This window comes from Lemur catta, chromosome 21, assembly GCF_020740605.2.
Source record: "Lemur catta isolate mLemCat1 chromosome 21, mLemCat1.pri, whole genome shotgun sequence".
Classification (NCBI taxonomy): Eukaryota; Metazoa; Chordata; class Mammalia; order Primates; family Lemuridae; genus Lemur; species Lemur catta.
The window spans coordinates 9,929,188-9,947,423 of record NC_059148.1 but is presented as its reverse complement, the minus strand read 5'-3'; the positions used below and the strand labels follow the sequence as shown (position 1 = coordinate 9,947,423).

At 47.1% G+C, this 18,236-nt stretch overlaps 1 protein-coding gene and 1 gene segment (V, D, J or C); both read right to left on the bottom strand.

The window, feature by feature from the left end:
- The window catches only part of LOC123625663 (immunoglobulin lambda-1 light chain-like), a 995,149-nt gene that overhangs the window by 886,193 nt on the left and 90,720 nt on the right, over window positions 1-18,236 (bottom strand). The window lies entirely within an intron of this gene.
- LOC123625678 lies at window positions 5,380-5,906 on the bottom strand. The segment is given in 2 exon segments: window positions 5,380-5,702; window positions 5,822-5,906. Coding segments are annotated over 2 exon segments (372 nt in total).

Genomic DNA, 18,236 nt, shown 5'->3' with positions numbered 1-18,236 from the left:
TGCAGCCCAGAGATGTGCAGGATCCCTGCATTGGCCGAGGCATCTTTGGAGCCAGAGAAGCGGCTGGGGACCCCGGAGCCCTGGTGCTTATCTGAGTCAGACTTGAACTTCAGGAGGAACCGGGGAGGGCTCCCTGGCTTCTGCTGCTGCCAGTGTATAGTATAGCTGCCAACACTGAAGCCACTGCTCAGGGTGCAGGTGAGTCTGGTTGATGCTCCAGGAGAGGCAGAGAGGCAGGGCGGCTGGGTCAGCACAGGCTGGGACAGGGAGCCTGCAAAGAGAGACACTCGTGGGTGCTGGGGCAGAGTCCAGAGTAAAGTCCTTAGACAAAGGAGCTGACACAGGATGGAAACTGAGACTCAGTTTACAAGGCCTGTCCCTACCTGTGCAGTGAGAGAGGATCACGAGGAGGAGAGGAGCCCAGGCCATGGTGGACACAGCCCCTGGTCCCCACAGTGGGGCTGGGCTGCCCCAGGCCTCCTTTTGTCCCCACCCTCTGCAGAGGAGGGGCTGCTCATGCAAACGTGTTTCCATCCAGGGACTGAGAGCCCCTCCTTGAGCCCTGGGCTGGAGCTCAGCTCTCCCTGCACACTGAGGGGGAGGCAGCTTTGCTTTGCCCCTTGGGGGAGCCCTGGGAGGAAGCACCTGCTGAGACCATACAAAGGGCCCTGCTCAGGGGCCTGTGCCAGGCCAGAGAGGACAATACTGCTGAGTCTACATCAGCGAGCACAGGGCCCTGCCCTTAGGCCCAGGCTCCTTGGAGTGACTTGTCCTCATTGAGCAGCTGTGTAGTGACCGCAGGGCAGTTCCCCATCACCCCCTGCTGGTGACAGGCACACACCTCTCCATGGCACAGAGACCTGAGAGCCCAGCTGGCCTCTGCAGCTCCCCAGTCACTGTCTCTGGTCACACAGCCATGGGCTGAGTCCCTGGTGGAGTGACCCCAGCACACTGTGAGTGATCACTGGGGTTTCTCACTCCCAGAAGGAGCCCTGGGCTATCAGAGGTGCAATTACATGCATATATAACTTTTTAAGATGCAGCACCCCCAAAGTACATTCTAGAAACCCTTCTGTGCCATCATGGTGGGCACCACATATGCTAGAACATCTGAGCTGGTCTGACTGGTGTGATTGTGCTATTCAGGGCAACGGTGTAACAGAGAAATGTCGAAGGAATTGGCTCAGTGATATGTTTAACATTCACCAATTCAGAAAACATTTCAAAAGTCACACAATGATTTTGGAATGTTGATACTGACAGACTTGAGCTGTGAATCAATAGTAGCTGGGTAGGCACAGCATGTACCAGTTCATAGCGCAAAACATTTCTTAATTTTATGGAGATTTATCTCCCTACATTTGTACTTTTCTGTTTATCTGTGCCATATATTTCATACCAGTATCTTTTTTTTGGTGAAATACAACTGATTTGTATTCTAAATATAATTTCCCTACTTGTAGTTCCTTACTCATATTTTTACAGTTTACTAAGAAGGTAAGTTTGACACTTTAACATTCCTGAAGAAACGTTGACTCCCTGGACAGGTGAATGCAGAGACCATCGCTCCCTCACTGCGTCCCGGATGCAAATCTGCTTTAACTGTGCACATAGTCCCCACACTCCTCCACCCAGAGGCTCTTTAAGTAAATAAGCTGCGACCAGGATCCCCTGCTTCCTGCAGGCCTCTCACTTAAGGCATCCAGGCAGATAATTCCCCCTCTGGTCCACCAGGTCACCCCCTGGCTAAAAATCTGGCACTGACTCCCCAGGGCTGTTGGCATGAACCCCACAGTCTTCACCCCTCAGCCCCTTCCTGGTCTGGCCCCGCCCACCCCACAGCCCCCCTGCAGCCCCTCCCCTGGCCCTGGGGCTCCAGCCACGCCCACTGCTCTGTCCTGGGTCACCCTGAGCTCCTGCACCTGCCCTGGCTGCAGCCAGCGCCTGCTCTGTCTGTGGGAGAGACGGGCTCCAGATGGAGGCCAGGGTGGGAGTGACATTTTGAAATAGTCCTAGATATATTCTATGTATCATAAATAATTTTATAAATTTCCATTTTATTTATAGTGCTATGATGTGTTGTCTTCTGGGTAGCTTTCACCCTCTGTTCCACACCTACTTTTTTTGCATCAGGGATTTTTCATTCCAGCAAATTGGCAGCCTCTATGTGCATTAGACATGCAAATAGCGTTTCCAATTGCACCCCTCGGTCACTGAGGATGTGATCCTGTGGGGTCTCACGTCCGCTAGGGGTGGGTGGGTGTGAGAAGGCATCTCATACTAAATGTAGTTTAAACTGAGACTGGAAGAATATTAGGAGTTGGCCCTCTGGCAGGGAGGTCAGACGAATCAGGAGAATCCAAGGCAGCAGATTTATGTTCCTTCTCCCGGGGCCTGTTCATCAAGTTAGAATCCCCCCTGCATGTTGCCCTTTTGCTCAGCCAAAGCCAAAGGGGCTGTGTGCAGAGTCACAGAGACCTTGCTCTGTGCAGCTTCCTGCTCTCCAGTGTCTTGCTCTGAGAATCCCAGTCATCCCTGTACCTGTGACTCTCACCTCTGTGTCCTCAGCTCAGTGACACCCTCATGATCAGCTGGGGCTCCATCTTCTTCTGGTCCAAAAGGTCAGTCTAGAAAGAAATCTGCAGCCACTGTTGGGCTCACCTGTGAGGGCACATGTGTATGCGTGTGGAAACATGCATGTGTGCATCTGTGTGTGTGTGTGGTGGACATGCATGTGTTGTACGTATATGTGTGCCTGTGTGTCCATAAGGGTTTGTGCATCTGCTTGTGCAAATGTTCTTTTCTTCTCTGAGGTTGCAGCATCTGGTTCTCCTCATTGTCCAATGTGCAATGTCAGGAAACAACTATTTCAGTATCTGCTCCTGTCCTGGACTTGTGTGAGGTGTAAGGGGTGGACCTGTCACTCCATACTACATCATGGATGGAATCAGAAATTATGACAGGCTCCTGGTGTCACTGTCTTTGCATATTTATCTCATTAGCATTTAGTAAGTTTTATCCATCCGTGATACTTTCCTTATGCCCATAGTAGTCAGTTCTGATTGATTTCTGTTAGGGTTTATTGAGCATCTCAGATGTGTTTTTTACACCAAGTTAGGGACCTATTTTGTTATCACTTTTCAAACACATTCTTCTGTCCCTTTCCCCTGCTGCTGTCCTTCTGAGACTTTCACTATGTGTATGTTGACACATGGGATGGTGTCACACAGGTCCCTCAAGCTCAGCACATTGTTTTTATTCTGATATCTTTCTGTTTTTCAGGCAGAATAATATCAACTGATCTACCTCATGTTGGGTTACTCTTTCTTTTTTATTTCTTTATTAATGTTCCATATATGATGAGACTTACTTATGAAATTTGTCTTAATTTTTGACATGATTTTGTTTATTACATTCAGCATATTTATAATAGCTGATTCGAAGTCTTTTTCTACTAGTTCAATGTCCGTGATTATTTGGGGATAATTTTCACCAACATTTTAGTGTTTATTTCCTTTGCTTTATGTTTTGTTGTTGCTGTAATGTTTTCTGTTTTGTAGCCTATGGGGACAATAATTTCTTGTTTCTTTAATTGACTGACTATTTCATTTTGAAAAATGGAGATTTCAAGTCATATGATGTGAAAACTCTGGAAATCAGATCCATTCCTTGCTGATTTCTGTTGTTGTCCTTCTTATTATTCTTCTTATTATTATTTTGTAGTAGTTGTTGTTGTTGATGGTTTATGGTTATGGTTGATGGTTTTCTGTCCTAAGACTGTATTCTCTGCATGTGTCGACACTGAAGTCTCAGTTTAAATACATTAATGGTTAAATATTGATGCCTTGAAGAAATGTGTGTCTCAACATTCCCCAAAGGCTCTCTGCATGTGTTGTGCACAATTTCAACACTCTGTCAATTCGTAACTCTGCCTTGGCCTCCAATTCATCTTGCAGGGATCTCCAATTTCAGCCAGTGGAGAAAGAGTAGGGGATCCTTAGCTCTCACCTGAACACAAACATACCCCAGGGCATATAAGTGGCCTTCTGTACCCACAGGAATATGTCAAGGCTTATCAGCACCACCTGTGGACATCCCACACCTGGCACTTGTTTTCCCTTAGAAGGATTTTGATCAGCTCTGTGTTTATTCCACCTCACACACTGTCTCAGGCACTCTCAGTGTGACAAATGCCAGACCTTATTCCACAACACATTGAGGATGGAGCAGCTTAAACCAAACAAGCTCTGAGTGAATTCAAATTCAGAAAAGTGCTGAGAGGAAGGCTTTTCTTAAAGCATCCAAAGAGTTAAAGTAATGACTGCAGTCTGTGGATAGGGCTGTTTGGGAAACTCCAAGCCTATTATTTTGTTATTCCAATTAATACTTTTCACAGCTACAGTGGTTCTGAGGCTGTTAATTTTCAGGGCTTCCATGGGTCTGGGGAGATTTGCAGTAAAAACAACACAGCTCTTGTTCTTACAAATGTCCCTCCTTTTTCTTAAATGGCCCTCACATTGTTGTAAGCCTTTACTAAATGTCCAGAGTTCTGAGAAGGTTGATTTAGACAATTTTTCCCACTGTTCTTATGATCTTGTATGGTGGAAAAGGTTTTCAAAGGGCCCCATTCCATCATTGTATAAGTATTTCTTGACTACCTGTTTTTGGAAAAAGAAACCTTTTCAGGCTCAGAGCCGTCAAAGTTTCCTAACTGGCCCTTTAGTTTCCTTTTATTTCTTACATTCTTGGATATCAGTTGTCATCTTATGTACGTTGGGATCAATTTCTCAACCTTATCACCTACTCCAGAAATCCAAACACTGAACACTTAAGAGAACCTTTGGAAACAGCCAAAGGACTTAAGGTTTGTTCTCACACCAGCCACAAATTTTTATTCTCTGTCTCTCTGCATTTATTCAGAGTGTGCTTCCTACCATACAGATAGAATCTGAACATTTCTTAGAAGTAAATAAAATTATTTTAAGGGTGGTCACTTAAATAATCCTCAAAAAGACAGGAGTGATGTATGTTCTGGAGTCTCAGTGTTTGAATCTGGAAAGGAGAATGTCCCCGCATCCCCCATGTGGTGACAGTGTAGTAACCAGCATGAGGTGACAGGATCCCTTGCTACATTTCCATCATTCCTACAGATCTGTTCACTCTAAGGAGCTTGGCCTAGCAGCCTGGTTCCCAGAGAACCCTTCAGAGGAATCAGAATGCAACTAGTTCTCTCACTGAAAAATTTCTAACAAAAAAAGTCAATATTTTTCAGGGTTCAGACCACCATACACTGTTTCTGGGATACAGGTGGTAGCCTTGGTAGCTGAGTGGAGAAAAGAGTTTTTGTCCCACTTCCCCATTCATCTGGATCACTGTGCTTCAACGATATGAACCACCACTGCCATAACCTGCACCACAGTAATAGTCAGCCTCGTCCTCAGACTGGATGTTGGAGATGGTTAAGTAGCGGTCAGCCCCGGAGCTGGAGCCTGAGAAGCGATCGGGGATCCCGTCCCCCTTGCCGTGGCTTCCATCACTATTAACATACATCAAGTACCGAGGGGCCTTCCCCGGCTGCTGCTGATGCCACGCAATGGTGTAGCTGCTGTGTGCACTGCTCAGGGTGCAGGTGAGCTTGGCCGAGGCTCCCAAGGAGGCAGATGCAGAGGACAACTGAGTCAGCACAGGCTGGGAGAGGGACCCTGGAAACACAGACACACATTATGTCATGGAGGAAGGACAAGAGGGAAGGGCAGGGTGGCATGGGTCTGGGAGGTGGCGTCAGTGAGCTGGGGGTCGGGATGCTGAGGACCGTCCTGACCTGTGCAGTGGAGGAGGAGGGTGAGGAGGAGGAGGGGGGCCCAGGCCATGGTGCAGACGCCCCAGAGCTGTGCTGAGGCTGCCACGCTGCAAGTGTCTCTTATCCACCCTCCAGCCCCAGAGGAGGGAGGGGGCCCTGCATGCAAATGTGCTGCTCCTCCCCTGCCCACCAAGCCCGGCCTGGGCCTGTGTGCAGCCCCAGTGTCTGGGTGTCATTACCGGGAGTCGGGCCTGGGCTGGGTCTGTCCTGAGGCTCCCCAGGGACCCAGAGAAGATCCAGCTGCTGGCTTCCCTGAGCTCAGACCAGAGCCCAGGGTCAAGTGTCTGGTCTCCCAGCTGAGCCCCACATACCTTCAGTGACAGGCCCACAGCGCCCCCTGCTGCCCACACCCACACCTGTGTGTCTGTGACCAGATGCCAGGGTGTTCTGACAGAGGCTCCTGCCCCCACCAGGGCCTTGACCACTGCCTGCTCCCTGCACAAGGGCAGATTGAGGCCTCTCCTCTGGGCGGCTCCCACCTTGTCTCAGTCCTTAGTTTTTTCTTCCTCCTCGGTGGGAACAGGACACACAACTCACCCCATTAACAAACAAGGGGTCCTCAGGGGAAGGGACGACTCATCTACAAACTGAGCCTGAAACACAAAGTCCGTGAGCTGAGAACAAGGGCAGATCAACTAGGAACCCACTTCCCAGGCTGCTCCCAAAGCCAGGTTCTCTCTCCCTCCTTGGTTCCTCAGGAGGTAACGCCCAGGGACAGAGTGGGGAGTGTCTGGAAGGATAAGTGAGGACGCGGGGTCACTCACTGGGTTCCCCACAAATGAGAAGGGGCCCAGGGAGTGTAAGAAAAAGGAATCAGTGTGGTTTAAAAAGGGAAGATGTGGACTTAGAGCTTCTTCAGACATAACAGGCTGTGGAGCTCAAAGAAAGAAGAGAAGATGTGAATGACAACTTCTAAGGAAACATATGGAAAATGTCCACAACTCCTCTGAGATAAAGACCTTGCTGATTAATGGAGAAGGTCACAGGGCAGAAGGGGGCTGTGGGAAAGGTTGGGAGACCAAAGATCTGAGAAGAGAAGTCAGAAATCAAAGACAGGATGGGTAGGGTGAGGATGGTCCACACTGTAGAAGGGACTGGAGGAGAATCCGGTGGGGACATTGGACAGGATCCAGACAGGGGGTCAGGTGGAAGGATATTTGGGGTGTATTTGCTTTCATTCCTGTTTCATTTCTTACAGAAAGTGGAGCCTCTTCCAGCTTTTCAACTATTTTGTCTGGTCCTCTGCCCGCCTGGGTGGAGGGGTGCCTCTTTGATCAAAATTTTTCATTTTCCTCTGAGCAAGATTTCTCTTTGGTTTCTGTCAGCTAATGTCATCCCTTTTTAACTTTCCATCATTCTTATGAATTTTGTCACATGAAAACACCTATGAGACCAGGTGCAGTGGCCCATGTCTGTAATCCTAGCACTCTGGGAGGCTTAGGTGGGAGGATAGCTGGAGCTCAGGTGTTTGAGACCACCCTGAGCAAGAGCGAGACTTCATCTCTACTAAAAATGGAAAAAAATAGCTGGGCATGGTGGCACCTGTAGTCCCAGCTAATCAGGAGGCTGAGGCAGGAGGATCACTGGAGCCCAGAAGTTTGAGGTTGCAGTGAGCTATGATGATCCCACTGCACTCTAGCTGGGGTGACAGAGCCAAACTCTGTGTCACTCCACACCCCTGAGTCGGAGTCCACATGTTACAGGATTCCAGATGACCCCTGTGCACGTGCACGTCTGAGGAGCTCTGGTCTGATACAGGCAGGAAGGCGCTGGTGGGTTTGGTGTTGGATTGTTCCTCAGGCCTCAGTCTGCTCTGTTTCCTGCCAGTGTGCCCAGCAACTGCCCTCATGTATCCTATTATGTGCGTGATGCACCAGGCATGGTGCACTCGGGGCTTTTGAATATAGCGGGCATCTCCCCCTGAGCTCACAAATTCACAGAGACGACTGGAAGTGTTTTAGTAATAACAGATTATCTTCCCCTCTTCACATTTTATACCAGTGAACAAGTGGAATTACATAAAAAGCTATAATTTTGCATTAGTACTTATAATTTTATAGTATTAAGCAGTGCTTGTGTATTTATGTATTTTTAAGAAACGGGAGTTCTTTATATTAACCTTACATGACAATCACAGTTTTCAAAGTTAGAAATATGAGTACAAATATTATTTTATTATTTGTGTTCATATTTCTCACTTTGAAATCTGTGCTTGCAGAACAACGGAGAGCAAAGATGAAAGAAATGCATTCAAATGAGGAATATTGTTATGCTGATTGTTTGGTGCATTGACTTCCCAAGACTGCTGTCACAGTCCACCACAACCTGGTGGTCACAGCTCTGCAGGCTGCTCCTCCAAATTCACAGAGAGAGCCACGTCCCTCTGACACCTCTAGGGGAAACTTCGTTCCTCTCCCTGGCTTCTGGTGGTTCACCTCCAATCTTTCCTGTCCCTTGACTTGCAGCTGCATAAGTCCAGTGTCTGCCCCCATCTTCACATGGCATCGTCTCTGTGTCCCCTGTCTTCACAAGGCCATATTCTTATAAGGACACCAAGCACATTGTGTCAGGAGACCACCCTAACCCAATATGACCTCTTTATCTAGTAATAATGACTTCTACAATGGCATTATTTCTCAAAATTAGACACCATTCTACAGTACTGGAAGTTAGGACTTCAGTGTATCTTCTTGGGGTGAAATCTTTTTACGTTACATTAGAGAAGAATCCTTTTCTAAATAAATTATAATTTTTAAATTTAAAATTATGCAATGCATGTGTACTGCATGACAATAAAGCCTAGTAATATAAACTTTTTTTTAATATTCAAAAAGAGGATTTCTTCCTTTCACCTTAGTTTGCAATAAGAATGTCATTGGAGATGTGTTTGACCTTAGCCTTTACATCTGATCCTACTGTTACTTACTGTTCTTTTTAGAAGGCAGAATGATTCAGCTCTACTTTCTGTGGACCAATTTATTCCATATCTTCCAGAAATATCCTCTGCTAGAAGGTGAAAATGTGAATATGAATCATTTCAGACACTGCCATTCACCTTTCTAAGTAGAGTCAACATTTAGGCTGCCCTGGGGGCTCAGGTATCCTGTCATGTGATCTTGATATCACATGATCATATTTGTAACGGGCTCAGTCAAAAGCAGGTGATGTCTTGGTTTCTTATCTCTGCCTCTCACTGTGCTGAGCTCCACTGTAGTGCGGCATGCAGTGTCCTCAGCCCTGTCCTTGGGCCGGGCCCCCAAGAGGATCAGGGCAGCTTTGCCTCCAGTGAGGGAGACTGGTGATGGGGTGGGCGTCCAGGATTGTTTGCTGTTTGTATCATAAATCGATGTCCTGGGGACTTTGCCATGCTTCTGCTGGACACAGCATGGATAGTGGCCATTTGTGGAGCCACAGGTGAGAATGACTGTCCCTCATGGAGATACTGTCAGTCAGGGCTCCTGAGTCACCAAAACCTGAGGGATGATGTATGAAAGAAAAATAGACCCATGTTAGGAATGCGGAACAAATGCAGAGAAATCCCTGCAGAGGCTGGTTTCATGGAGATGAACCTGGGCAGCGGGTAAGGAGGAAGAGGAGGAGGAGGAGAGGGGCCCAGGCCACGGTGTGGACTTTCCAAAGAGCCCCAGGACCCACAACTGCTGCTGGACTTGGAATGTTCTTTTATCTCCTCCTCAGCTCCCTGGTAGTAGGGCCTGCGTGTGAGTGGTGCCTTCTGAGAACACGAGCCCTTTACCAACACACCTGCACCACCCGATTCTGAACGCTCAGCCCAGAGGGCAGCTCCCCGGTCAGGGAGGCTGGGCTGGTGTGAGCTCCGAGCTTGCCCCTTGGGAGGAAGCACCTGCTGTCACCACTAACTCAGGCTGCTGAGCAGGGGCCCAGGGACCATGCATGTGAACCATGGGGGTTTATCAGACCTTGCTGAGCTCTGAGAAGATCCACAGCTCCCCCTGCTGGGCTGTGATAACCATTGTCTGTACTTTCTTTTCTAGTTGTGTTGAACACCTTTCCTAATGCCTGATTTTTTCCTTGTTACTTGCTCTCAGGTTCATGCAGAGAGTTTTTTTTTTAAGTTTTAATTTTTTTAGTTCCATAATTTCCATTGGTTTGTTTTAATGACTTCTACTTTTTTCTGAGATTTGCTTCTTTTCCATTTGTTTCAAGAATATCTGAAATTGCTCATGAAAATGATTCCATGATGCTGATTTCAATATCTCTGTCATATAATTTCAACACTAAGTTGTCTCATTGTTGGTGTCTGTGGATTGTCTTTTCCTTTTCAAGTTGTGATTTTTATGGTTCTTCACAACTTTTTTTTATTGTATCATGGGCATTTTTTTTAAATTTATACTTGTTTCATATGTATATATTTATTATTTAAGTAGATTTAGGGGATACAAGTGGTGTTTTATTATGTGGATTTGTTGTGTAGTAGTGAAATATGAGGTTCAGGTAGACCCATCACCTGAATGTGTACATTATACCTAATAGATAACATTTTATCCTGAACCTCATCCCACTCTCCATCCTTCTAAGTGTCCAGTGACCCTTGTGTCACTGTGTATGGCCATGCATACCCACAGCTTAGCTCCCACCTATACGTGAGAACATGCAGTATCTGTTTTCATTTGTTTGTTTCTGAGTCACGTAACTTAGAATAATGGCCTCCAAGTCTAACCAAGTTGTTGCAAATGGCATTATTTCATTCATCTTTATGGGAGAATAGAATTCCGTGTGTGTGTGTGTGTGTGTGTGTGTGTGTGTGTGTGTGTGTGTGTGTGTGTCACATTTTGTTCATCTAGTCCTGGGTTGATGGGCACTTAAGTTGACTCAGTACCTTTGTGATTGTGAACTGTGCTGCAATAAACACACAAAAGCAGGTATCTTTTGATATAATTTTTTTCCTTTGTGTAGATGTCCAATAATGAAGTTGCTGGATCGAATGCATCTACTGAGATTATCATACAGTTTTTGTGTTTGGTTCTGTTTATATGGTGAATCACATTTATTGCCTCACATATGCTGAAACATCCTTGCAGCTCTGTGCTGAAACCTACTTGATCATGGTGAATTAGTATTTTTTATGTGCTGTTGGAGTCTGTTTGCTGGCCTTCTGTTGAGTATTTTGCATCTGCATTTATCAGGGATGTGGGTCTGTACTGGTGCTGTGTTCAGCTGCAGTGCTGAGAGTGGACCTGCTGACCTCGTGCCCCAGCTCAGGGCAGTGCTGTCAGCATTCCCTCTTCCTCTGCACCGTGAGACAGCTGGTGTGTGGTTTGTTTGTCAAGTTTAAGGGTGTCTCGCTCTATTTATCCACATCTGAACATTTTTTGCTCATGAATTGATATTGAATTTTATCAAATGCTTTTTCTGTATTGATTGATGAAGTCATGTGGTTGTTCTTTGGCCTATAAATATGGTGGATCAGATTGGGTGACCTTTGCATAGTGAACCAACTTGTAATGACCTCCATTTGGCATGGTGTGCACTTCTTGTCATCTGTTACTTAAGTACATTTGGTAAACTTTTCTGAATAATTTATATGTTTCTAAGTGACATCTGCTTTGTTCCTTTGTTTGTTTTACTACCAGGAGAATGTTGGTACCAGAAGTAGATTGCTCAGTTTGGGAAGAATTGTTATCCTAACCACATTCAGTGTGTGAATCACAAACTGAAAATATCTATTTATTTATTTAATTTTTCTTCATTTCTCTTTCAATAATTTGTACTTTTCAGTGTACAAGACTTTGAATTTTCTCAAATTTATCTTTAATATTTCACATTCATACTACTATAAATATTAATTTTACTTAATAATGTTTGCTGGTTCATTACTAGTGCCTAGAACAAAAATTATTTCTGCGTGCAAATATAGTGTCACAAAACCCAGATGGAAGCATTTGAACCAGTAGCATCCCTCAGTCCCTCCTAGACCCTGAGCAGGGCATGGGTGGAACCAATGTATTTTCATCTCTTCCAATGTCTCCACTGAGATCTTTTTCAACTGTAATGAAGCTTATTTTTTTTTCCTATGAAAACCTGAGTAGGATAAGAATATATTACCTGTCTAAAAGTTGAATGATTATGACACTTTAATATCTACCAGTTCACAGAAAATGGCATGTTGGTTGAAGATGTGACAACAGAAGTCACTCCCTGAGCTAGACTTGCTCAGAGCCACCAGGAGGGGTGACGGTACCAGGCCAGGAGATTGGATAGGAGGTTTTTGTCTCACTTCCCTTTGGGTCTGGAGCACTGTGTAAGCGTTAGCGCTGTTGTGCCATATCAAACAGTAGTAGTCAGCCTCGTCCTCAGGCTGCAGCCCAGAGATGTGCAGGATCCCTGCGTTGGCCGAGGCATCTTTGGAGCCAGAGAAGCGACTGGGGACACCAGAGCCCTGGTGCTTAGCTGAGTCTGAGTAGTAGCTCAGGAGGTACCGGGGAGGACTCCCTGGCTTCTGCTGGAGCCAGTTTATCCAGTAACTACCAACACTGAAGCCACTGCTCAGGGTGCAGATGAGTCTGGCTGATGCTCCAGGAGATGCAGAGAGGGAGGGCGGCTGAGTCAGCACAGGCTGGGACAGGGAACCTGCAAACACAGACACTCGTGGGTCCTGGGGCAGAGTTCAGGGTAAAGTCCTTAGACAAAGGGGCTAATACAAGATGGAAACTGAGACTCAGTTTAAAAGGCCTGCCCCTACCTGTGCAGTGAGAGAGGAGCACGAGGAGGAGAGGAGCCCAGGCCATGGTGGACACAGCTCCTGGTCCCCACAGTGGGGCTGGGCTGCCCCAGGCCTCCTTTTTTGCCCACCCTCTGCAGAGGAGGGGCTGCTCATGCAAATGTGTTTCCATCCAGGGACTGCCCAGCCCCTCCTTGAGCCCTGGGCTGGAGCTCAGCTCTCCCTGCACACTGAGGAGGAGGCAGCTTTGCTTTGCCCCTTGGGGGAGCCCTGGGAGGAAGCACCTGCTGAGAACACACAAAGGGCCCTGCTCAGGGGACTGTGCCAGGCCAGAGAGGACACAGCTGCTGAGTCCCCAGCAGTGAGCACAGGGCCCAGCCCAAAGCCCCAGGCTCCTTGGAGTGAATGGTCCTAACTGAGCAGCTGTGTAGGGACCACAGGGCAGTCCCCCCGTGCCCCCTGCTGGTCACAGGCACACACCTCCCCATGGCCCAGAGACCTGAGAGCCCAGCTGGTCTCTGTAGCTCCCCAGTCACTGTGTCTGGTCACATAGTCATGGGCTGACTCCCTGGTGGAGTGACCCCAACACACTGTGAGTGATCACTGGAGTTTCTCACTCCCAGAAGGAGCCCTGGACTATGAGAGGTGCAATCATGTGCATATATAACTTTTTTAGGTACCAGCTCCCCATAATTTTCTATATTCTACAAAAACCAAAATGTCCCTCATGTCCCATCGTTGTAGGCACCACAGATGCTGATACAGTTGCGCTGATTTAAATGGCAGGGACAGGCTGTTCAGGGCAGTGGAATGCAAGAACAACGTTCCCTTCCAGGAATTGGCTCAGTGATGGGTTTAATATTCAGCAACTCAGAAAACATTTGAAAAGTCACACAATGATTTTAGAATGTTGATAGTGACCAAATTTGATTTGTGAAAAATTAGTAATTGGTTGTGGATAACATTTACTTGTTCATAGTGTAACACATTTCTTAATTTTATGAAGTGAGTTCTATCTTCCTAAATTTGTACTTTTCCGATTATCTGTGTTTTATATTTCTTATTAGTGTTTTGTTTTAGATAGAATATAATTTGCTTATATTTTAAACATTTCCTGTTTGTGTTTTCTTATTCATATTTTTTACAGTTTATTAAGAAGGTCAGTGTGACATTTTAATGTCCCTGCAGAAATGTTGATGCCTGCGCAGATGAATGCACACACCATCCCTTCCTCTCTGTATCCCAGATGCAAATCTGCTTTAAGTCTAAAAATCGTCCCCAAACTCCTAGATTCTGAGGTTCTTCTGGTAAATAACTATGACCAGAATTCTCCGATTCCCTCAGGCCTCTCTCCTCAAGACACCAGGAGAGATCCTTTGCACTCAGGTCAGGCAGGTCACCCCGGGATTCAGCTCCATCAGTGACTCCCCATGGCTGTTTGCAGGAACCCCACAGTCCCCCCCCTCAGCCCCTTCCTGGTCTGGCCCCGCCCACCCCACAGCCCCCCTGCAGCCCCTCCCCTGGCCCTGGGGCTCCAGCCACGCCCACTGCTCTGTCCTGGGACACCCTGAGCTCCTGCCCCTGCCCTGGCTGCAGCCAGCGCCTGCTCTGTCTGTGGGAGAGACGGGCTCCAGATGGAGGTCAGGGTGGGAGTGACATTCTGAAATAGTCTTGGATACATTGTGTGTGTCATACATGGTTCTGTACTATTTAGTCATGTATGTAGTGGTATTTATTATGTGTTGTCATCTGGACGGATTTCACCTTCTGTTCCACAGTTCTTTTACCAGTGTGAATTGGAGAGTAATATTAGTATTTTTTAGTACCTGTAAAATTTTTGTGTTTTGATTAAAACTTTCCAGAGACTCTGTGGGCATCTTGGGCAAAAATGGGACAGAGTCCATCAGAGACGGCCCATGGGGAATCCTGGTCCGGGAGAGCGTGTCACCTGCTCTGGAGCAGAGCACAGGGAGGATCTCTCCGGGACGATGGCTCAGAGGAGGGGCACTTGCTGGGGATGCTGGGTGTCACCAGGAGGTCACCGGGGGGGAAACGGGGTTCATAGAGGGAACACAGACTGTGGGGATGCTCAGCCCTTTCCAGAGCAAGGCTCAGAGAGGGGATGGCAGACACTGGTGTGGGGGCAGAGGAGGTGGGGGTGGGGCTGAGGCATCCAGGGGGACAAGGCCCAGGGCCATGAGGCTGATTCTCCTTCATTTAAGGGGAGATGTTTACCCGCAGCTGTGCCTGTCCTCAGTTACCCTAGTAGAGACTCAGCTCTGGGACAGGAATTTTCAGGGACCTTGAAGCTCAGACCTGGCAGGAAACACTCCTGGGAGGCTGGAGGGAGATGACAGCAGAGGAAATAGGGAAGGGGTGGAATGGCATTTGCCTCTGAGGTGGAACATGGGGACAGAAGACTGAAGCCCAGCCTGTGAGAGAGGAGGTGACAGTCCAGAGTGTGCAGTGGGGGAGGGTGACTCCAGAGAGGCCGTGATGCTGCAGCTGATGCAGGGAAGGCCACAGGGAAGAGCAGGTCTGAGGGCCACAGTAGGTTGTGCATTTGTCACCATGGAGTGACAAACTGGAAAGAAGTCAGCACAATTTAGAGACATTCATGTCCAGGGAACTCAATTATGTCTTCATAGGAGTAATAAGGGTGTTAAAATAATCATCTGGCAGGGAACTTAGGCTGACTTATTCATTCATTCATTCTTTAAATGGGTATTTTTTTTGGAAGGCCGGCCATGTATTAGGTGCTGGGAATGGAACAGGAGTTTAGGGGCAGGACCCAGGTCACTAGATCAGGAAAAGCCAGCACTCGAGTAGGATAAGGATGGCTCCAGAGGACACCCCAGGCCTGAGGACCTCAGTTTGACCTCAGAAGAGTTGACTGCTGTGAGTCAGGTCTTCCACCGAACCCTCTCCCTGGCATTCAGCTTGGGTAGATGGGGTGACTCAGTGGCTGCAGGGCCTGTGGGTGCCCAAGGCTCCTAACCCCAGGACACCTCAGGTTTGACCGTGCATGGGGTGTAGGTGGAGGAGGTCACAGCCCTGTCCTGAGGGTGGACACAGCAGCAGAGGGCAGTTGTGGCCATGGAAGTGCCCACTCAGACCTCTCTCCAAAAGAACCAGCAGGGAGGAGCACAGGGGACTGACCCCTGCCCCTGGGCTGGCTCAGGCCATGATGAGCCTGGGGTCCCTGCAGCCAAGTCTTCCTGCAGGAAGCAGGATCCTCCCATGGGCACCCCAAGGGCAAGGACCCGCTCAGCCTGCTGGGGCATCCTCAGACCTGCCTGTGGCCTGAGGCTCGTCCTGCCCATCCTTCCTCCCTCTCTGCTTTCACAGGGGTTGGAGCTGTGGTCTGAAGCCCCTCCCACACCAATCCCCTCCCCTTGTATCTTTCAGCAGTGCTGAAGGACAGTATATCACTTCCTTGTCACATGATTGTCAGAGGCTCCAAACTCAGATCAATTTTAATTTACAAAGAAAGACCCATCCATGACGTTGTGAGAAATACTATTGTGTCATTGGTAGCCTGGAGCTCAAGCTGGAGCCCAGCAGTGACCGAAGGCCCAGCGCTGGGGACGCTTCCCTGGATCCAGAGAAGTGGCTGGAACCCTGAGCCCTGGTGCCCACTTGAGTCTGAGTAGGATCTCAGGAGACCCCAGGGACGGCTCCGTGGCTTGCCCAGTAAATGTCAGAACCCACATCAGTGACACCACCTCACTGTGCTTTCTCTCAAGATCCCAGCCCTGCACTACCTGCTACCTTAGGATGGAAAATTTTGAAGTCACTATTGTCCCGTTCTCAGGTAGTTCCTGAGTAGTGAAAGGCTTTCTATGCTATTCCATCAGGGATGGGACTGTTCTTTTAAATTCACAGAAAAGATTTTTTTATCTATATCATTGTGAATCCCATTTTGTTCAAAATTTAGAAGTAATGTTTTTATAATGATTCATGCCTCTGTTTGGTCATGGAGAGCGTTGTGTTTGCCACATGGTACTTGAAATCTATCCTAATGCATTCCATCGCTAGGTCTGTTTCCCAGCTGTTAATGAAACTTTGTTGTATCTGTTCCAGCAACAGCTTTAGACTGTCTAAACTAATTTTGCTTTAACCTCTGTCTCAAAGTCTAAGTGTGTGTCCACTGGACATCCCCAACAGTACACTGTGCCTGTTAGCTGTGATTGCACCCTTGGTGTGTTAAATACAGGTGTTTTATATTTTTGTTAACAAAATCCTACCCATCAATACAGTCCACCTCTACACTTACTTAAGTCTGATTTTATTACATTTAAAGGAATTTCTATTTTTTCATAGAACACCGTTTTGCATTCTCTGTCATGAGGTTGTCTGGATGCTGATGGGCTGTTTGGCCACTGATGCTGTCACCGTGTGAGCACAGAGAGAAGTGACTGCAGTCACGTCCCCATCCAAGTCCCAGTTCCCAATGCAACATCCCCTGCTGAGGCACCAGGGGACACTCGCTGGATGTGCTGTGTGTCCCCCGTGGTGAGTGACAGAGTGGCATGCTCAGGAGCAGGCTCTAGAACAGGCCGGGAGCCCTGAAGCTGCAGAGCCCAGCATAGGTGGAGTCTGCAAGATGCTTTATCTTCTGGGCCTGGGATGGAGGTTTCCCCTCACTCTGCCCATTCCACTGTCTGTGGGAGGACCTCTGCTCTTGAACAAAAATATTCTGCTTCACAGAGGGGAGCAGGCTGAGTGTGGGACTCAACACGGCCTCAGTCCCAAGTGGCCTGAAGTCAGTGACTCATGAAGGGCCTCAGACCTTCAGCTGCACCTGTGTGACTGGAAGCAGGATGGCGTTTGCATAGATCCCCAACACCACCAGCCACTAGGGAAATGCAGTCAAGTCTGAAGAGATAGACCTCTGCAGACCCATTGGGGTTTCTATAAACAAAATGACAGGTAATGACAAATGTTGATGAAAATGTGGAAAAATTAAAACACTTATATATTATTCATGGAAATGTAAAGTGGTGCAACCCCTTTGGAAAGCACTCAGACATTTCCTCAAAAACAGTAATTATATCACCCTGAACGTCCACTCCTACCAAAGCCAACAAAAATACACACATAAGTCCACAGGAAAATTTGGAACGTGAGTAACATGATTATAGCAGCGTTACTCATAAAATGGAAAGTCTTAAGCAAACTAAATGTCCAACAACTCTTGAATGGTTTAACAACCTGTAGTACATACATACAGTGGAATATATTTTGGCAATAAAAATGAATGAAGCAATAAATTACATCTTGATATATTTCATGTGTGAAAATTAACCTAATAAACATTTTTATGCACTAATCTCCTAAGTTATGTAGAAAGCAAAAATTGGATTTACAAGCCAAAGTTATAGTAATACTAGCAAATAGACTAATAATTGTTTATTTGTAGGGTGATGAAAATATTCTAAATTCATGTTACAGTAATGGTTGCACAACTCAATAAATACTAAAGAAAATTTGAATGTGTATATTTTAAATGGGTACAATTTATGACATACACATTATAATATATCTCAATAAAGGTGTTTCAAAACACAATATGAAAGCGGGCAAGGTCACTGGCTTTGGAAGGTCCCTGACCATTGAAAGCAGGTCTGTGCTCTGAGAGCTGGATCTTCAGATGTGAATGCCGTGGGGTTGGCC